Source organism: Mytilus californianus, unplaced genomic scaffold (assembly GCF_021869535.1).
Source record: "Mytilus californianus isolate M0D057914Y unplaced genomic scaffold, xbMytCali1.0.p SCAF_42, whole genome shotgun sequence".
Classification (NCBI taxonomy): domain Eukaryota; kingdom Metazoa; phylum Mollusca; class Bivalvia; order Mytilida; family Mytilidae; genus Mytilus; species Mytilus californianus.
The window spans coordinates 1,605,351-1,628,951 of record NW_026262693.1 but is presented as its reverse complement, the minus strand read 5'-3'; the positions used below and the strand labels follow the sequence as shown (position 1 = coordinate 1,628,951).

The 23,601-nt window shown below is 31.5% G+C and overlaps 1 protein-coding gene across 1 annotated transcript in view; it reads right to left on the bottom strand.

Annotated features, from left to right (window-relative positions):
• Positions 1-11,182: 11,182 nt before the first annotated feature.
• Positions 11,183-23,601, bottom strand: part of LOC127699864 (homeobox protein Hox-D11a-like) — a 36,658-nt gene continuing 24,239 nt past the window's right edge. The window contains exon 2 of the mRNA XM_052203272.1: positions 11,183-14,512. Coding sequence (XP_052059232.1) covers positions 14,217-14,512 — 296 coding nt within the window. The 3' untranslated portion in view covers positions 11,183-14,216. The remainder of the gene's footprint in view (positions 14,513-23,601) is intronic.

The following is a 23,601-nucleotide window of genomic DNA, read 5'->3' as shown; positions in this document are numbered from 1 at the left end:
AATATATCATAGCCGAAACAGAAACACCGACTTCTGAGGTTAGACAATAATGGGCAAAACAATAATAAAGAATAGAAAAACAAAAGACTAAAAATATAGAATAGAAAAAAAATAGACTAAAAATAAAGAATAGAAAAACAATAGACTAAAAATATAGAATAGAAAAACAATAGACTAAAAATAAAGAATAGAAAAACAATAGACTAAAAATAAAGAATAGAAAAACAATAGACTAAAAATATAGAATAGAAAAACAATAGACTAAAAATAAAGAATAGAAAAACAATAGACTAAAAATAAAGAATAGAAAAACAATTAACTAAACATAAAGAATAGAAAAACAATAGACTAAAAATAACGAATAGAAAAAAATAGACTAAAAATAAAGAATAGAAAAAAATAGACCAAAAATTAAAGAATAGAAAAACAATAGACTAAAAATATAGAATAGAAAAACAATAGACTAAAAATAAAGAATAGAAAAACAATAGACTGAAAATAAAGAATAGAAAAAAAAATAGACCAAAAATTAAAGAATACAGAAATATTGGGTTCTAAAGTATACAGAATAGACAGAATAGAGAATATATAATGTGCAAAAATTAATGAATAGAGAGAAAATGAAGACCCTCGTCCAGACCCACTACTGGTCGGATGATAATGAAATTATATTGTACCAGGGATGTAATTATTCTGAGATAGGAAATAAGGGATATAGTGTATTTCAATTAAAACATAATTAAATTTGTATTCTTTTCAAACGGGATGTATATATACACATCCACGTTCAATTTTTCTATATAGAGGTTAACTCCTAACTATCCTACTGCCTGTTGATACTTTTATTTTTGGTATTGCACAAGTCATGTCTTCTTTGACTGTCCATGACGTTAAGATACTAAATCCATGGGATGTGTTTTGGTTGATATAAGTCTCTGATGCATGATTTTTTATTATTAACTGTTTTTGGCTTTTAACTAGCTTTCTGTAACTGCGAGTACTCTCAAATCGTACTTTCTTGTTAATTTCACCTGTTGATACAATTTGTAATGCATTTTTGTTATTTAATGTTTACTAATTTGGTGTTATATCTCGTCTCTCTATTTTTTCATATATACCAGCTTTTATAAGTGTTTGATATGACTATAAATTTTCACTTCTGTTCTCGTACTATTAACAACAAAATTATTTATTATGTAAAAAATATTTCCGTTCTCCATTTGTACTGTATACCATACGACAAAATTATTTTCATTTACCTGTGTACATTATTCTACTTGGCGGTATTTTGTTCACGGTTATGGTTGTTTTTCTGAAATCGTGTAACATCTAACCCCTTATTTTATTGATTTTGTATTTACATTGTGTCATAGATCAAATTTATTCGTTCAGTGTATGTTCACTTGTTTTTGTTAATATGTCTTTTGATTGAGTTAAGCCATTTCAATATTTTATAGTGTGTCTTTCTATGTTGTGATGTTACACTATTGTTTTAGATAAGGGTGAAGTTTGGTACCTATTAAAACGTTCAAACCCGCTGCATTTGTTTGCACCTGTCCTGATGTTCAGTAGTTGTCGTTTATTGATGTGGTTCATAAGTGTTTCTCGTTTCTCGTTTATTATATAGATTAGACCGTTAGTTTTCCCGTTTGAATGGTTTTATACTAGTCATTTTTGGGGCCCTTTATAACTTGCTGTTCGGTGTGAGCCAATGCTCCGTGTTGAAGACCGTACTTTGACCAATAAAGGTTTACTTTTACATATTGTGACTTGGACGGAGAGTTGTCTCATTGGCACTCATACCACATCTTCTTTTATCTATAACAAAAAAATATCTATACGCAATTGTAAATATCCATTTCAAAATGACCAAGAAGAAGAAGAAGAATGAGTCAACTATCCAGAAACCAAATGGAGTAGATGTTAAGAAACTATATTTCACCTTACGGCCTTCAACAATGAGCAAGACTAGACCACATAACAAGGTATAAAAGGCCGCGACATAAAAAAGTAAAACAATTCAAACGAGAAAACTTTACTGCCTTATTTATGAACAAAACAACAAACGAAAAAGCAAGTATGTTGCATAGCAACAAACGACAACCAATGAAATACAGGCGGCTCATGACTTGGGACAGGCACTCTCAGCAGCAGGTGAGGTTAATATAAAAAAGAAGAGACAAAATGATAAAGAAATTAACAACTATAGGTCACCGTACGGCCTTCAACAATGAGCAAAGCCCATACCGCACAGTCAGCTATAAAAGGCCCCGAAATGACAATGTAAAACTATTCAAACGAGAAAACTAACGGCCTAATTTATGTACAAAAAAAGAATGAAAACAAATATGTAACACATAAACAAACGACAACCACTGAATTACAGGCTCCTGACTTGGGAATGGCACATACATACAAAATGTGGCGGGGTTAAACATGTTAGCGGGATCCCAACCCTCCCCCTAACTTGGGACAGTGGTGTAACAGTACAACATAAGAACGAACTATAAAAATCAGTTGAAAGAGGCTTAACTCATCAGATGGATAAAAATACAAATACTACAAATACAAGTGGATGTGGCCGGGTACTTGTACATCCAAACAACAAAAAGACACTAAGTACAGATCTGAGAGTACTCGCAGTTACTGACAGCTAGTTCAAAGCCACTAACAACTAATAAAAAAAATCATGCATCTAAGACTAAATTATCAATCCGTACACATCCAACATCCAATGGATTTAGTGTAAAGACGTCATAAACAGTCAGAGAAAAACATGACCTTGTGCAATGCCAAGAAACAGGTATCGACAGATTGTAGATCCACGAATGTGTATATGTATATAACAATAATATTTATTTTTCTATTAACTTACTGATAACAATATCAATATCAGTACCAATAAAAACAATATTTAATGATATAATTACAGTGTTGAATTGGTAACCGTTTAGAATAAGTTTATTTAAAGGATCGATAAGTTTACCAGGATCGTTTCTAAATTTCCGGGCACGATAAACAATATTGCCGTAAAAATGAGGATGTGCAATCCCGTTTGAAATACGTTTTCTACAGGTACAACCAAACTTCAAGACCAAATCTTTATATCTGTGGAAGAATTTAGTAAAGGTTTTCAGTAATTTGTGTTAACGAAATCCCTGGCTTAATAATTTACCAGTAATACATAGATTACGTTCGTTAAAATCAAAAACGTCACAACAGACATGGGCATAGCGAACGAGTTGTGAAATATAAACACCGTAAGACGGTGCCAAAGGAACATCACCATCCAAAAAGGGAAAATTAACAATAGGGAACGAAAAATCGTCCCTTTTGTCGTTTTAAGGATGTTTGCTACTCTGTTTCAAAATATCAAGCTTTTTAAAAGACTGTTATAAATTGATAGAATATAAATAAAGAAACTAAAAAAGCAGAAAAAAATGAAGGGTCGGTGTGCTTGTTTTCGAGATATAAGCCATTGAAATTTTGGCGGGAAATGATTCTCCCTAGATTTTTCATACATTTAACATTGGCACCATTTTTCTTTCAAAAACGATGAAAAAATAACAAGGATTTTATAAGATTTTCAAAGATGACATTTTAAACTATATGTAATCAAATTATGGAAAGAAAAGTAGGGGTTAGTGGGCAAGATTTTTTTAATATCACTACATGGATAAAGCCAGAGGATTCCGAATATCTGGCAAAAATTCAAAAACAAGAGGAGCGAACATCCTTAAACATGTTTAAGGGCGCCAAACACTCCCCTTAAACCTCGGACAGTGGTGAAACAGAATAACACAAGAACAAACTGTGCTAAACAACAAACGAAAAACAAATACAAATACAATATTCAGTAACAAATGACAACCACGATGACGGAAGTACATGTTCCTGACTTGGGACAGGCACACACAGAAAGTGGCTGGGTAAAACATGTATGCGGGCGCCAAACCCTCCCCTAACCTGGAACAATGGTGTAACAGCAAAACATAAGAACAAACTATCAAAATCAGTTGAAAAGTGCTTAACTCATCAGATCGATATAAAGCACAAAACTAACTAACAAAAGCACTGAAGACACGAAGTACAGATCTGAAAGTACTCGCAGTTACCAAAAGCTAGTTCATATCCTTAAACAACTTATCAAAGAAAAGCATGTACATTGTACTTACATATGCACATATTTCAGAAATTTAAAACGTTAGTTCAAACGATTGCATTTGGAGAAGACGTTACTGAGTTGAAAAACTTGTGTCTAATCCATTTGTCATTTTTGAACAATAAAATATGTTTAAACTTAACGATTGCATTAATAAATCACAGATACTGTTTGCTACTTAACTGAGGTTCAATGCTTCAGTACGCCAGGCAAAATTGTTTCGTCAGTATTCGACTGCATTTATAAAGTTTATAAGTTACAGTACAAGGTAGTCATAATTCAGATGTTGTCTTTAGTTGCTGTCTGTCATATTTGTGTTTCGTTTATTGTTTTAGCAAAAATCTGACCGTTGCGTTTTCTTGCAATTTCTTTCACATTTTGTCATGCCAGGTCAACTTTACGACAGATTTTATCAATCGGATAACCCGCAGTAATATATATATATATATATATACTTATGAGTGACTCCTTAACACCGATATACTACCTTCTAGTTTTGAAACAATCAACTCATTTTACACTGCCTTGATGTGGTTACATTTAGTATTACCGCTACGCTGGAAAATGGCCATATCATTTTTCGTTCACAATTCAAATTAAGAAACCATAGTTCCCACGCCCCTGACTGTTACTTTTGGACAATTTAATCCTTTATTTCACTGTTATGTTTAATTGGTCGTTAACGTAGATCTGTTTATATCGTTGTCTTCACATTTCAATCGCATCGATATTCTGTTTATTTTCATTTTCACCATATTACTCCCTTTGCATATTGTGAAATTGTGAATGTTTTAATTTTTAATTAATAGTACATATTCTGTCTCGTGTTGTTTTACTTGTTTAGAAGAATATTGCGTGTAAGTACAAGACACGATTTCTTTGGTCGTTAACGTAAATTTGTTTATTTCGTTGTCTAGATTGTGTTTTATGCACTGTTGTTTCTGTTTGTCTTTGTCTTTTTTGCCATATAAGCGTTGTCAGTTTATTTTCGACTTATGAGTTTGAATTTCCCTTCCTTTGGTATCTTTCGCTTCCCCTTCACATTTCAATCGCATCGATATTCTGCATATTTTCATTTTTCAACATATTACTCAAATTCTGTATATATCATTTTTTTTATTGTACATATTCTGTCTCATGTTGTTTTACTTGTTTAGAAGAATATTGCGTGTAAATACAAGACACAATTTTATTGGTCGTTAACGTAAGATCTGTTTATTTCGTTGTCTTCACATTTCAATCGCATCGATATCCTGCATATTTTCTCTTCCCACCATATAACTCCTTTTTATCTTACCTCCTATAGATTTCTGGGGATATGATTGGTTGAAGGACTACACGTGGTGACTACATATATTTGACATAGGGTGTCCTAATAAATATGGGGTTAGTTACCATATGGGGTTAGTTAGTAAGGAGTTACTTCCCTTTCAAAACAAAAAAGAAATCTGAACGGTTTCAACAGACGAAGAAATTGATCATGAACGATCGAAATAAATTCAGAAAACAAATCTAAAGCTAGCAAGTTGTTATTGTTGGCATATGTTTTTTTTTTGTATAGACAAATGAAAGTAGGTTCTTAATACTAAGTATTGAAGACTTAATTACTTTGATAGGCCACTAGTCTAAATACCACATGTTAAGATAGATGGGTAAGATAAATTCGTTACATAGTGTGCTAGTGACCTAATACGATATATATGGGGTCAGTAATTTTACACAGCATATAATTGCTCTCACCCCATATGGAATTTACTGACCCCATATATATCGTATAAGTCACTAGCACATTATGTAAATAATAATATATTATGAAATTCTGTATATGTGCATTATATACATATTCTGTCTCATGTTGTTTTACTTGTTTTGTAGAATATAAATACAAGACACGATTCTATTGGTCGTGAACATTAATATGTTTATTTCGTTGTCACATTTCAATCGCATCGATATTCTGCATATGTTCTTTTCCCACTGCTGTGCAAATAGAAGCTATTATTTCATGTCATAATGAACAATAATTCTATTTTATTTTATCCCACCGCTGTCACCAATGTTTTATTAGATTATATTAATATTCAAGTTTCAATGTTGTGTAAAATAATAAATAATGCAATGTATGTGCAAAATATACCTGAATACAATAAAAATCTTTATACTGTAATATTATGAGCTATTATGAAATTCTGTATATGTTCGTTGTATACACATTCTGTGTTATGTTGTTTAACTTGGTTTGTAGAATAGTGCGTGAAATACAACACCTGTGCCCTGTACCATGTATATGTTCGTTGTATACACATTCTGTTTTATGTTGTTTAACTTGGTTTGTAGAATAGTGCGTGTAAATACAACACCCATGCCCTGTACTATATGTTGAATTCTCTGTGGTTGACTTATCTTTTGAAGTCTTTATTTTTGTCTTGATTAAACTTTATGTATCATTTGTCCCATATAAATAGTATATAGTTGAATGAGAGTTCATATGATCTTGATTTTCTTTCTTTTTTCCTTATGCAACTGTTTCTTGTATATGTATTGTTTTGCTCGAGATATTTTAATTTGCATGATTTGATTTGGTTTTTTGAAGATAGTTCAGTTAGGATCTTGTATTTCTTAAATTGTTTGATTCTTCGTGTGATTTTAACTTTGTAATAGTTGTCATATTTGTTTTTCGTTAGTTGTTTTGTACATTAATCAGGCCGTTAGTTTTCTAACAAAAGTCTGACCAAAACCCATATCTTATATTCAGCTATAAAAGTCATCGACATGAGAAAATGTGAAACAATTCAAACTTAAAAACTAACGGACTAATTAATGACAAAACAATAAATGCTAAACAGATATAACAGACAGCAACCACAGATATAACAGACAGCAACCACAGATATAACAGACAGCAACCACAGATATAACAGATAACAGCCGCAGATATAACAGACAGCAACCACAGATATAACAGACAACAACCACAGATATAACAGACAGTAACCACAGATATAACAGACAGCAACCACAGATATAACAGACAGCAACCACAGATATAACAGACAGCAACCACAGATATAACAGACAGCAACCACAGATATATCAGACAGAAACCACAGATATAGAAGACAGAAACCACAGATATAACAGATAAAAACCACAGATATAACAGATAACAACCACAGATATAACAGACAGCAACCACATATATAACAGACAGTAACCACAGATATAACAGACAGCAACCACAGATATAACAGACAGCAACCACAGATATAACAGACAGCAACCACAGATATAACAGACAGCAACCACAGATATATCAGACAGAAACCACAGATATAACAGACAGAAACCACAGATATAACAGATAAAAACCACAGATATAACAGATAACAACCACAGATATAACAGACAGCAACCACATATATAACAGACAGCAACCACAGATATACCAGACAGCAACCACAAATATAACAGACAGCAACCACAGATATAACAGACAGCAACCACAGATATAACAGACAGTAACCACAGATATAACGGACAGTAACCACAGATATAACAGACAGCAACCAACTCTTGCATTTCTGATCATGATTTGGTTGCTGCTTACAAGGAAGATATGTTATGGTTCTCAACGGTAATGTTTATTTCTTCCTTGCAAGCAGTTACCATCTTTCAATAAAAACGGAAAAATGAAAGTCATCTCTTTTGTAGGGTAGTATTGTCTATGAAGCAGATCTCACTGTGCCTGTGATATATTTAATTTCAAGATTTACAGAATAGGAGCGATCAACAACATCATCAAACTATATTTTTTTCAGTGTGAGGACTTCATCTTTATAACTGAACATGAACTTTAAACAAACTTATTAGTAAAGGTTATCTTACCAATGTTGTAATTAGATCTTTGGATATAGTTTACATTGGCACTAATATCGATTTTGTCATCAACAAATTAAAACATAACTAAATTTGTATTATTTTCAAACGGGATGTATAAAGACACACCCACGTTCATTTTTATCTATTAAGAGGTTAACTCTTAACTATCCTACGACCTGTCGATACATTTATTTTTGGCATTGCACAAGTCATGACTTCTTTGACTGTCCATGACGTTAAAATACTAAATCCCTGGGATGTGTTTTAGTTGATTTTAGTCTCTGATGCACAATTTTTTATTATTAATTGTTTTTGGCTTAAACTAGCTGTCAGTAACTGCAAGTACTCTCAAATCGTATTTTCTTGTTAATTTGACCTGTTGATACTATTTGTAATGCTCTTTTTGTTATTTAAGGTTTACTTATTCAGGGTTATACCTGGTCTATATACCAGCTTTGATAAGTGTTTGGTATTACTATAAATTAATAATTAATATGTCTTTTGATTGAATTAAGCCATTTCAATTGATATTTTATAGTGTGTCTTTCTATGTTGTGATGTCACACTATTGTTTCAGATAAGGGTGAAGGTTTGGTACCGTTAAAACGTTTAAACCCGCTGCAATTGTTTGCACGTGGCCTAAGTCAGGAATCTGATGTTCAGTACTTGTCGTTTGTTAATGTGGTTCGACGTTGCGCACGATGTTGGTACGAATTCCATTTTGCTATAGATTAGCATGAAAATAAATACGTAGACTGGTCAGTTCGATAAAAATATAGTGATTTCTGGTTGAAATTATTACATTAGAACTTGAAAATTAAGAAAAAAAGGAACCGAAATTTAAAATATCAAGAATTATAACACCTAATTATCCCATTTTTACGCAAAAACGTAATGTCCAACGTTACATTTTGTGTGCTAAAGATCGGAGTTCCGTTTCTTTCCTACGGTATTTTTTTTCTGATCATCGTAAAACTTCACAAGAGTATTGCTATTGTTATTGTTAATTGCTTGTTAAAGCAAAATCAATATCACAGAAACCGTAAACCGGAAAATGTTATTTTTGAAAACGGTCTGAAAAATGTCCAAGCATATGCAAGGTAAGCATATATCGGGTTTGCGCATTTTTACCGTGTAATTGGAAAAGCTAAGAGGAAAAATATTCATGATATTTTGAAATTTTTTTTTATTTTTCTCGTGGTTCATGATATTTTTTTGCCGAAACCATGCGTATAGTTTCTATTGCAATGACTTCAAAAAGTATAGCCATCTTGTCCCAACGAAAAAAACGCTGTATTTTCTTTACAATTGAGGTTTTTACCGGCTGTATATTAAATAAGCATAGTTAGATCATAGAAAATAGAAGTATGTATAAACATGCAATAAAAAGGGAAAATAAGTTCAAAATCTAATTTATATTAAAAAGAAATCTGTATAAATTTGGAAATTAATGTATGATTCATTAATGCGAACTGCTGCCAAAAGTAAAATCATCAATTATGGCCTGGAAAGACTGACAACTCCTATAAATGAATATTCATAAAAAAATAAATATGTGTACGACCACTTTGAGTTTTATTTGTAAAACTATGCATTTTCAGACAAACCCAAATCGGTTACCATATTCACAACAGTAAATTGACCTCATCAATTATAAGCTTGAACGCTTTAGTGAAACGTTCTTTGAAATCGTCGAAATTGCTTCATTATGAGGAACGTCGTGTAACGCTAAGTAGTACCAACATCGTGCGCAACGTCGTTCATAAGTGTTTCTCTTTTCTCGTTTTTTATATAGTTTAGTTGGTTTTTCCGTTTGAATTTACACTAGTAATTTTTGGGGCCCTTTATTGCTTGCTGTGCGGTGTGAGCTAATGCTCCGTGTTGAAGACCGCACTTTGACCTATAATGGTTAACTTTTATAAATTGTGACTTGGATGGAGAGTTGTCTCATTGGCACTCATACCACATCTTCTTATATCTAGGAAGTTTATCAATACTATTTCCTACATCTTTTTATTCGTCTTGAGAAGCTCCTGTATAAAGTCGGTCTCATACCAGTCAATGAATAAGTCGTCGAGAAGGAGAGTATAGTTGGTTCGCATAGGAATGCCGACTGTCAATTAAAAAATACATCACAGAAAAACTTCACCAGAAACGCAAGCTGTTCTGTTATCATTTGTTTTTGTAGTATTACTAGTATGTATCAAATGTTGTGTCAATCCAAAAATCAAGCATTTTAATGATGCAAGTCTCAGAGACTTTATAGGAATCAAATTGTTTTATAAAGTATATTTTTGTTTCTGTTTCTTTGAAACAGAGTTTGAATAATTTTGAAGAATCTTTTAGTTTAGAATTACGAATATTTGTGTTAAAGGTACAGAAGTCAAATGTTTTGTATTATAAAACAATGAGAGAGACTTAGATTGTATATACCCGGTCTTTGTAATATTATAGAAGTGTGATTTACACCATCCCTGTAACTGGTAGTATCATATTAACTCTGAACCGAATTGTCCATTGGTTTTGTACAGATGAATTAGATATAAAAGAGTCTTGTCTAAATTGTTCACCAATGTCATACATTTCTACTGAAGTAATATCTATTGTATCGTTATTTTAGATTAAATGTTTGTCATGTACTTTTTTTCGTTGTATGTTCTTTTATGTGCGTGTTCTTAATCTACTAATCGAGACTAAAAAAGGGAGAGGATTGAAATTTTGAAAAAATAAGTCGTATCCCGCCAAATTTTTATGTATTTGTCGTTTGTCATATCTTAATGTATTTTGTTATTTTAAGAATTGGGTGCTGGTATAGAAGTTTCATCTTTCTGTTCAATTTATTCACATCTTTACTATACTCGGGCCAAGTAGATGTCTGTATAGACACTTGTCTGCTGTTGAATACTGTTTGTTGCCATTTATATGCCTTTTGGATATTTGTTGTTCGGTTGCTGTCTCTTTGAAAATAAATCCCATATCTCCTGTTATGCACATTGATGTAACTTACTGTTTGTAATAACCATTATATGTTCAGTTCTTGTTCTTTTTTCTTTGTTTGGGTGCTGTCTCACAAGACGTTACAACATATCACCTCTTTACCTTTAGAGTTAATGTTGTGAATAGGAAACTCAAATAAATAAATTAAACATCTATAAAATTTTATTACATATCTACTTTCATTACTTAGTAAATCGCATTTGCAGAAATTCGTCGATAAAAGAGCTTTGGCTTAAATTACAGACTAAACACAAACTAACGAATAAACTTACAAACATTAATTATATATGCATTATCCATATACAAATCGTTAATTTGAATTGACATATATTTATTTTATTTTTTCATAATCTGGTAGATTATAAGTACTTCCAAAAGTAAAAAAATAAGATATTTTGATAGTTCAAACCTTCCAAAGAAATGTATTTAAGCCAATGATGGAACAGTTCTCTGTGTACGAACGATGTTATCGTCCAACGAAATTGTAAATTGGAATTAAAATTGAAGTCTGACAAAAATCCAGAATAGTGCATCATTCACTTTTTAAAGTCATGTCCATTGTACAGCATATACGATAAGCGGTTTATTGCTTACCGCACTCAAAACGAAATGATTTTCCCCCTCTTAAACTCTTTTGTTCATTGCGAATTCCTGAACAAATTATCCAAAGACAACCTCTTTCATATAATTATTGTCAAATATATACATAAAAAAATAAATAAATGTAATAAAAATGATATATTCAATTTAGATAATGTATTTGAAGTAATAAAACTCAAAATTATCAAACTTTTCTGATTTATTCAGTTACAGGTAAAAATTTACTAGAGTGCTATTTAAAAACTTAAAAGAGTAAAAAAAAAATCATCGCTATTAGTTTGATTAGGGCTTAAAACGTCTGAAGTGATACAAGTTCAATCAAATATATATTGTAAAACTGAGGTCCAGTAAGTCATTTCAAGAGTAAGTCATAAACTGTTGTTAGGTATTTAAAACAGAAACCAGGAAACACAATATATATCTATGAAGCGGGAGTTAATTTAGATTTCCTATCTTTCTAGATTTGATCATCTTTGAAGAGTTAACAGTATATCGCATTTGTCTGTGACATGTACGTCCGCCATAATATAAAAATCACCAAAGTGTAAATATCGTATGTAAATCTGACAACTTATATTTCTATATCAAACAGTCAAATCGAATTGTCTAGAAACGTTGGAACCTTCGCCCCTGAAGAGAAAAATAAAACAAAATATGTAGCAATAAATTGTTTTTCAAATGAAAAAACTTAGCATTAAATGAATTTTCACGTGTGGCGTGATGATATACCATAAAGTTTTTTTTTCTTTCGATGTTATCGATTACATATCCGATTGCTATTTATCATTGAGGTGGTTCTCTTATTTTGATGAAACGAAAATTGTCCCAAATGTATAAATTTGATACATCATGTTTCATATACAAATCATAAAAAAATAATACCAAGAAGTATAAAATAATACCAAGAAGTATAAAAAGACTATTGATAACCTATGATACAATACACCTTTTAGTTTCATGTAAATGTCCACATGTTATGTTGTCATGAACACCGAAGTTTTTAACACCATACGTACAAAGAACCAAAAAAATAAAAATAATCAAGAAACAATATCATTTACCTGTATTTAACAGTTAACAAAATGTGCACCAAAAAAAAGAGAACTATATATTAGTTAATGTAATTTTAGGTAAGTTATGTAATTTGTCAACGTCCGATACATGATAAAAACTAATTTATGGGGAGATAATTTAAATATTTAAAAAGCTTATAAGGATATAATTCATTATCTCTCCTTGGTATCATTTTTATTTAAAGTAAGGTTGGTTGAAACTGCTTTGATTGAAAGTATTTGTTTTATACTCTTGGCGGTGCTTACACCAAATCAGAAGTTTAACTTCAATCTTCCTAAAACAATATATGGTTCAGTCACAGTGTCCTTGAAACCAAACTAAAACGGTAAAAAACAACGACTCTCGAAAAACAATAGTATTTTTCTGAATTGACCCTTTGGGCTTGTGTTATTTCAAATTTTAAGCATGGAATCGTGGCCTTAAAATTATCATCAGCAAAACGCATCATCCAAAATGCACGAATTACATCAGCTTGTCAAGATTGTATGATTGACGCCGCTTTAGCGTAAAAGGCTATTTCGCGGCGTAGTCGCATACTTAGATATAAAAAGAAATTCATTGCATAACTTCTGGCTGTGCTTCCGGTTTAGTTTGCGAGGCTATACCAACACAATTTTGTAAAATACTAATCAACTGTTTTCATACGTTTAGTTTTAAAATTGTTAAATAATAATTTGCTTCAGTTGTCTAGGCAAATTAAAGGCGATTTTTCTAGAATATGTTATTAATTTCTTGTTAAACAAGCATCACTATTATTTTTTAGGACTTTTTCACAGTCGAAAATAAACATAAAATATCTTGAAGGTAATTTTCATTTTATCTAAAAGAAGATATATCTTTAAAATAAAATTATCATACTTATAGCATATTGTCCGCGGAAACAGTCAGTCATCGATTGAGGTAAATAGAAAAAGAATATCGTTTGGACATACATGTAAATTATACAATTATATTCGGTTGGAAGTATATATGTTTATATATTGGCAAGACATTGGCATCTCGAAGAATTTCTAAAAGTGCAGTTTACTTCCTCTAAAATCTCTTTTACTAAATCCCCGTAATGACACCTTTATATATTGCAAATGCGACAAATTATGCAAATTTACCAAATGAGAAAATCCTATGTAAATAGTTCAGTAAGAATCAAATAAACAATTCCATACATTTCAGAGTTTGAAATAATAACACAAGAAAAAATGTGCAACTGCATGTGGTCGGTCTATTTACATAAATACAAAGGATTTTCAAATTTGATTATAGTCATGGTAATCTCATTACCAGAAAAAATATAAAACATAAAAATATAACACCAAAACAATAATGGGACCATATAATTGAGACAACTAATATTACACAATAATAATGCACCACTTGAGGCGTCCAGTTTCACTTGCATTACTGCCTATGTCCTCCTCTGAAAGAAGATGATTGGTTTATCCTTTTAAGTGCTTGTCCTGATGTAAGCAACCATTTCATTGGACAATACTCAATACAATACTTCAAATCACTGATTTATAGACTGAGGCATACACGGTACCTGAGATTTTGTCGGTGTATCGTCCCTTTTTACAACTTTCTTTGCTTTAATACGCCTGTTTTGAAACCATATTTTGATTTGTCGTTCAGACAAGTTTATGAGCTGTGAAAGTTCCCATCTGCGAGACTTTGAAATATATGTGGAGTTGTTATACTCCCTTTCAAGTTCTGCTATTTGAAATTTTGAATATGGCCGCCGTCGCTTCCGTAACGTAACTGTGGTGGGAGCAAGTGTGGTTGATGGAAGATGAATCTGTTGCATGTCTGAAATTAAAGATGAATATACGTTAATTAAATGAACAGTATGTTATTGCTGTTCAAATTACTAATAGGAATTAATTGCTAAACATTCGGCAATAGGAGGTTTGAAGAGAGCCATTATTTGTCGCCAGGAATAGTAAAATTATTCAATCCTTTCAAAATAAGGTTAATTTTCATGGTAAATAAATAGAAAGATATACTCTTGTTATTTTATTTAAGGAATGACTGTAATATTTTTTCTATCTATGAAAAAATAACATAAAAAATGTGGTGCACACTGAATAACCCGCGTAGCGGTTTATTTAAAAGTGTGCACCACATTTTTTAGGTTATTTCGAATAGACAGAAAAAATATTACAGTCATTCCTTATAATTCAATTCTAAATTCCGTTTTTAAGGAGTAAATTTTGAACAAAAAACGTTGGTGACGTCATGGTTACATGACAAAATTATGTCTATGAGCTGATAGACAAAACACTTTCAGTCAATAAGAAGACGTGTTACATCCAAAATTTAATTATTGAAGAATATTTGCTTTGTCAATTAGACGTCATATTTGCATTATATTGACATAATTGCCCCAAAACAATATTTTTTTTGGATAAATTTGAAAATGAGCAACAGGCTTACCCAAAACATATCCTCAGATGACATTTTTGTATCAGACATTTTTGTATCAGACATTTTGTGACATAATATCCTTTTTGATAAGACTCTTACTCATATCAAAATATATCAGGAAGATTTGAAATTGTGTCGTTTGATTTTTCCCTTCAAATCAGAAAGTTTGAATGATTAAAGCAGGTTTTTATCATTGATATCTGACGGACTAGCTAATGATGTTATTTGATATTTGGGATGGACAGTATTTCCAAAGAATGGACAGTTATATCATTACTACCTTTATTGGATAAAATAACCATATTTTGTTCATCGACATTCAAATATATATGTTGGCACCGGGTATTCAGTATTTAAAAATCCTTGGATTCCAAATTCTTTAGTTTTGGGCGTTATATACGAAGTTGTATCCAGGAAAGTACTTCGGATGCCCAAATTCCAAATATTTTAGTTTTGGGCGTTAGATACGAAGTTGAATCCAGAAAAGTGCTTCGGATGCCCCAATTCCAAATATTTTATTTTTACGCGTTAGATACGAAGTTGAATCCAGAAAAGTGCTTCGGATGCCCCAAATTTATAATTTTCATCTTAATTTTAACCTTGTATAAAGCCATTTTCTGTCACATTTAGACAAATGGCTGTCGCCATGACGTCGTCGTTCCATCATTTTATATAAATATTGAAACAGTCCTAGTATCCTTACGGAGTCATTAATAAACGTGTGTGTGGTCCTGTGGGTTACATATGTTCATGTAAATACAATGATGTTATAAAGATTGTACAGTAAAAGGTGAAGAATTTAAAACTATATTTTTTGCCGTCGTGTCTTATACATCACAAATGTACTTTACATACAGCTGCTTGAGATATGGCGATATTAATTATAAAGAAATCAACATTTTTTCGGTCTAAATTATTTAAAAATGAGGACAATTAAGACTCAAACTTGGCGAAGTTGACGGAAAAGTTGCACTCTTTATTACAAGTTGTGGGAATTTAAGTATTTCCAAAGATGACATATACTGTTTTAGGAATAATAATATTACTATATAGCTTTCGTCAAATGAGAAAAATTAAGACTGAGACTTGGCGAAGTTGTAGGAAAGTTTGCATGGTTAGTAATGCAAGTGAAATTGAACGCCTCAATTTTCCTCATTGCGATTTGTGTGAATTTAAGATTTTCTAAAGATGACATAATTTGTTTTAAAAATATCAAATTCATAATTTCGTTTTCGTCTAATTTGCAAAGTGTTAATCCAAAGGCAATTTTCGCTAAATAACTTAAGTCCCGCCGAGCCAATGATTTAACTCTTGCCCGACTCTAAGACGACGGTTCAAATCATAAAGTATATAACTATGACGATAAAAATAATAACAGAAAAAATTTCTGGATCCCTCTTATGAATACTTTTAATTGTCTTATAAAAATGTTTATTTTATTACAATTGTACACTTGATCTTTTCACCATTTCATCTAAAAGACCTGGACCATACAGAACCAAACTTTCTATAGCCTTATGTGAATTCATTTGATAATGAAGAATAATACCGTTTACAAACTCGAAGAGCAAACACGACATAACAGGAGTATATAGTAGGTCACTTCGTTACAGATCCCTCCTCTATAAAAACTAAAATAACAAGCAAAAGTGTCAAAAACAAAGAAAAGAAAACCATTACCAAAAGAGATGATCTTGATTGACTCAATTTGGTCCATACCATAATTCTATTTGTCACGAAAAGCTTATTTATAGATTGAATAGTATTCCTAAGTGAAAAAAATTGAATATGCTTTTCTGGATTTAACGTCATCCGGATCTCCCACATGCACACATGCACACGCACACATGCACACATGCACACATGCACACAAAAAGCACCACAGACTATAATCAGGTTCTGTTAAGTAACTAAATCTTTATATTCTAAGGGTCCGAAATATCTCTGTGAAAACCTTTCAAAGTGGACGAGCAACGTGATATGTGCACACGAAATGTTTTATGTTTAGAAAAAAGTTTTGAAAGTCATTAAAGATACCAGACTCGTAATTTAGTTCGTTGCACAAGACTCAAAAGATGCGATCCAACTAAAACAGTTTGAAAACCAAATCATTTAAAAAGTTGAAGAGCATTAAAACCAAAAAATTCTAAAAAGTCTAATCTATTTCTTGGGGTAGAAAAACCTTACTGTTTCCAAATATTTAACAGTATGTAGACAGTAATCTGGCAATCTTTTCAGAAAATTACCGCATTTATGCTATGTCATGTAACTGGGCTTGCGTTGACCTTGGTTATAAATGTCCACTAGCAGAAAGGGAGCCATCTAAGACCTGAGATCATCAATAGCTGATCGCAATAGGTTTAACAGATTTTAAAAGAACTCTTTTCAATATTTACAATGTGTGTTACTGATGTTAATTTTGATTTGTAATTAATTATTAAAAAAAATGCTGAATCCCTAAAGTCAAATAATTTTTACTAAATACACTCATATTACAGAATTAGGGAAGAATTCAATGCAAATAATGAATGCGTGTATTGATCGTTTAAAATCAATGTTTGATAAAAAAAAATTGTCACATTTCACGCTAGAATAATAAAAACGTTGAATAAATTGAATATGGCCGTGTCTGCCACATCGTTTCACACTAATAAGTAAGACATGAAATATTAAAAGATCTTAAAAATACAATGTTATAAATCAAATATATTGTTAGATAAAAAGGATAAAAACAAATTATCGTTTTATCCATCGTGTTTAAATTCATGTTCACAGGAATATTGAAATTAGTTTCCTTTGAGTTAAGCATAAAACCATGAGCGTGTCACGAGGTTTACTTAACATTGCAATATAGCGATGGAACTCCTCGTATAATTATGAAAATCAAGATTACAATTTTGATGTAATGTACTACGTGAACGAGGATTAGACCCGGAATAGAACGGCACAACATTTGTATAACCTTCAAAAAAAGTCAAACACCCATTTAATAGACAAAAACCAGACTACATTTGGAATCCAGTACATTGTAAAAGAGACGTGTTTATTAGGCAGGCAAATGAGTGACAACGTAAAAAAAAGTCTTTTCTTTGTTGGATTGGTTCAGAGCGTTTAAGTTTCACTATAGAGCTAATTTTGAAGACAGAGAGAGAGTGAGCACAATTAAATATGCAATGAATTATTGTTTGTTATTACCAACAACATTTTTGTTTAAATATTAATTTTATGAGTTATTTTATCAACTCCATGCTGTATATCTGTTTTGTAAAATGTAAAGAAATGTTGCAAATCAAATGGGCAATATAAAAAGTTATGTTGTTTTCATTTTAAATATGCTAAAATAAAATGTGACAACAATTGCATTACTGTGTCTGAAAAGTCATCAGAATCTACCCACTCTCATTCAGATCACCCAAGAAACGTGAATTCACGAGATTTTTATTGCCACCATGTTTACAGAATTGCTGAACATCAAAGAAGGGCAGCCATATTGCCGTAGCGATAAATACATTTTATTACAGTATGAAAGCTAAAACAAACAGTATTAAATTTTTATATGTTTAGTGTATCAAGATTTCCAGATTTTAAAACTGATTTGTATTCATGGTCAGATCTCCAGTAGCACATGAAGCAACGTCTGGTGAAGTCTGAATTAACATAATTTTTAATCATGACTAGTCAATGAACAACACATTCTTTTCAAACTGAAAATTTCTCCTTTCTCTTAACTGAAACGATAACTTTAATTAAAACATTGTATAAGGGGTCCTTCATTTTCATATACACCCACTGTATGATTTCAAAATTTATAATTAATTTTTGTCTTTATTTATATCTCTTCCAAAAATTGAACATTATAATTTCAGTATACCTGAAAATTTTCAACGCACGTACATTATACAGAATAAAATAACAATTTTATTTGTAAGCCGATACCAACTATGTTGAACATAAGGAAGATAATACGTAGGAAAGCAACCCCCTTCCCCAAAACAAAGCAAAAAACATCAGTAATAAAAGACAAGCACGGCAAGTAACAATGGTCAAAAGACATGAAAACATTTAAGTTCAGTTTCATTAACATAAACAGCAAAATAAAAAACGAGATGAAATAAAAAATGTTTTCTTTTCATGTTTGATAGTACAACGGGAGTTACCAGACGATCTATCAAAATATTAGGGAGGGTGCCTACATGTACATAAAACTTAATTAAAGCTCAATGACATTTAATCATTGGTGTAATTCTTCATATAATATGATGGATGTTTTGGTGACAGAAATAAACTTGTTTCGAAATCTGTGATAAAACATCTGTATGAAGAAGGTTAAACATTTCAAATTAATGCGTTAGGCAATTATTTTTTCTAACAGTAAGCATTAATCTTATGTCATATAAATACGCTATTGTTTGAATTAAATCAAATTTCTTAAAATTTCACAAGAAATTGAGCCTATAATAAAACTTATTTTAAAGCTTATTAAATCTGGATATATATACTCATTCATTCATACATTTTTGTATTATTCAAAATTATTAGTAAAGTGTGTGTTCTACAAGCACCTTTCATCTGATACCTTAATTACTAAACTATATGCTACATAGTTTAAGATTTACCCTTATGCGTAGGAACTATTTTGTTTTAAATATGTTCTACTTTCCAGTATGTTCTTTTTTGACCGGGCCCTATTATGTGGTGTTACATCTGACAAAGTCTATTCAAATTATTTTTTCCAAAGAATTCCGCTCAAGCCGGTGCTAGGGGCCGCCTTAAACTTGCATTGAGGTGAGAGTTTTTTTCTTTTACTTCGTGTTGAAGGCCTCACTGTGACTTTGAGATGAAGAACAGCAATAAAAGCGCTGTTACTTTGATTTTTTGCTGTGCATATACTGATTTTGTGTCATGGATGGATATCACGTATCCTTTGTTTTTCTATTAACTTTGAAAATATGAACGCAAAAGGTTAACGTCATCTCGACGGTGGTCAAACAACTGATACAGTACAAAATAGTTCACAAAAAGGCAAACACAGAGAGTAGCAATCTACTGATAAAGAGGGATTTGAGTGAAATATACACTTAACGTCTTGCTTTCAAAAGCCTCGAACTCATATTTTATTTTTAAAACGTCCATTTGAAAATAAAGAAAGTTGTGGTTTTTAGTGCCTTACTCAGCTGAGAAAGTTGTGGTTTTTAGTGCCTTACTCCGTTGAGAAAGTTGTGGTTTTTAGTGCCTTATTCAGCTGAGAAAGTTGTGGTTTTTAGTGCCTTACTCAGCTGAGAAAGTTGGGGTTTTTAGTCCCTTACTCAGATGAGAAAGTTGTGGTTTTTAGTACCTTACTCAGATCAGAAAGCTTGGTTTGAGTATGAGTAAACTCATTTCTATCTCGTAGATTAGGGTTCATAACGAAAACATCCTTGAAACTTTTCATATTGTGTTCATCTGGTTCTTGCAATGGATCTGCAGGGATGTTGTTATCACGATTTTCATAGCTCTCTGGAGCATTCCGACATAGAAATTAATGGATTAAAACATGACAAGCCATAATTTAATTGAAAAAATATTAAATTACGAAGTGTATTTAAATAGTACATAGTCTCTAACGCATTGAATATCACGTTTGTGTGCTTTTTACTGAACGTAATTCAAAGAGCGACATCTACCCTCCAACAAATTTACTTATATCACTTATCCTTTGTACCTATCAGCGGCTTTAAATTCAGTGGCATCAGGTGCCACTGGTTACCATTCCGGAACACCTGAGTTTGATGGACTCCGTGTTGCTGAAAAGTAATTTTAGGGTTTTGTTCGCTGAGTTTTGTCTTTTGGTCACCCCCATTTGACCGTTGAGTTGTCTGTCTGTTTTTAACTTATGGCTTATAATTGCCCCCTTGGTATATTCTCATTTGAATAAGGTGTATATATATATATATATATATATATATATATATATATATAGGTATTTAGACTTGTTTATATATATATATATATATATATATATATATACGGATGGACTGTGTTGACTTCAATATACCCCTTTCATGTTACTAACCAATTACGACGCGTTGACATTGAAAACCATTATACTGTAAATCTGATCTGGAACACTAGTCTAATTATAGAATTATATGAACCATAATATCTAGACTGGTTTACAGCTCTCTGAAGACACATTATCTCATGGTCCTTGTCGACTATTAAAAGAAATGTCATTTTGCATCACTCCCAAATAGAGTATTTATCTTAAATTAACAAATTATTGTTCATATGCATAAATGGGGAATTTTTGGGCATACTTTAATGAGACAGCAATCCAACGACACATAATAAAAAATACAGCTACTTCTTTCATTTTTACAAGGTTAAATTCAATGGCGTTTTTTTCTATTTAAACTATGTACATGTATGCGCAATTATTACTTTTAGTCATAATTAGTATTACTAGTATCAATATATATCTTTAAAAATAAAACATTTCCTATTAACATGCATTTGCCGATTCCTAAAACGTTTTACAATAAACATTGATAATAAATATGAGGGTAATGTCTTCTTATCGAAAAGTTATATAGAGAAATTCTTATTTAATACTTAAATAACACTTTTATAAATTCATTACGTTTGGCAATCAATGTTAAGGATAAAAAATCTAAAATGAATAAAACTTGCTTGTAGACCCTCTTACAATAATCATAGATGCAAAATAAATCTAATGTAATCCTTATAGACCCCCTTGCAAATAATTGTGGATGCAAATTAAATCAAATGTAATCGTTCAAATTTGATTTATGATTTTATTTCCTCCAATAAGATGAACATATGCAAAAAAATTATAATAAAATGTGCTACTTATCAAACTAAATACAAACCACATGGTGAAGAATCGACGTGGTAGGCGCTTCTTGATTGGTTATAAATTGATGATAGGTGTGCAGATACGTTTAAAATCAATCCTAATTGGTTCTTTAATTGTATTTTTATTAGGCCTACCAGACACCATACCGAGTAAAAGGAGTTTTAAATAACACACTCAGTAAAATCATTTTCAATAAAAAGTACTTTTATTTATCTGAAGAAGAAACCCCAAAGCATTTTAACGATAAGTAAATTGTTAGGAAACGTCTGCGAAATGATCCTGACTTGACACGTCGAGGGATAGTGTTCCGGACAATATAACCAAAAATAAATAAACAACCACACACATAAAACTGTAACTCATAAAATAACTATAAACCTTACTCTGTGTCAATAAAAGAAACAATACTGGTGTCATTGATCTTCTGTACAATTATACGGATCGTTTCACGAATCACTCTGAATCATCTATGATGGCCGGAGGTGGGAAAAGTTAAGGTCACTTTCAAATATAACAAGAATATAATGAAAAAAGAAAATGAATAAGGATAAAAGAAAATAAGAATGAATAAAAGGCAAAAGTTTGAAAGATATAAATTCAACAAGGATAAGTAATACCGTGGCGCAAGTAAGACAGCAACCAAACAATAAACGGTTCAAAATACATGAATATAACACCTATTCATTGAGGTCAGTCAACGATGAATTGGTACTGGGACCTAATTTTAGAGCTTTACACAAGCTACAATGTTGCATTTATGGGTGTTTTTTTTTTTTTATGGTAATGAAGATTTAAGCTAATTTCTTTGTACTTGCGAATTGGAAAGAATCGTTTGGGTTAGAAAGGTGAACTAACTTTGACATACAACATTTATCATGCAGTACTAAATTAAGAGATGTCAATCACACGTATCATTTTGTGAGCAGTACAAATGGGCTATCTTCTAACAGAAAAAAAGAAATAAATTACATAATATAATTTTTTGAAGAACATACATTGTCTCATTGGCGTTTACCTGATTTCTTTTCGACAACATATTATGATTAGTTAGCGTATATCAATTTCTGGATTAGATGGTAGATAGATTTTATGTTCTTCAATGTGTGTCGCCATGAACTGAGACTCCCTGTATTTTTAAATACACAACAAATGTCATTCATAATAAGGACATATTATTAACAAAGCGAATGCTATACGATATTGTGTATCAGAAATAAGAAGCAACAGTAGCGTACAGGTGTCCAAAGCTATCAAATCAAATAGAAACTTAACGAACAGAGAGAAAAAAATTACGGACGGACAGACCGGATGCGTCGACATGGTAAGTGTCTCCCGCAATGCATGCACCACCTGCAATTCGAATCCAAATTCGGTCAAATATGTCTCGTCAAAAACCTCGAACAATTTTTTTATCAAAACTTGGACGTTTATGAATTATATGTCCTTGATCACATAAAAATAAGAAGGTGTTGTAAGATAGACAACTCTCCACAAGAGACATAATGACGTAGTACAATGCGCAAAGAAGGTGTTGTAATATAGACAACTCTCCACAAGAGACCTAATGACGTAGTACGCAAAACCTATACCGCATAGTAAGCTATAAAAGGCCCCG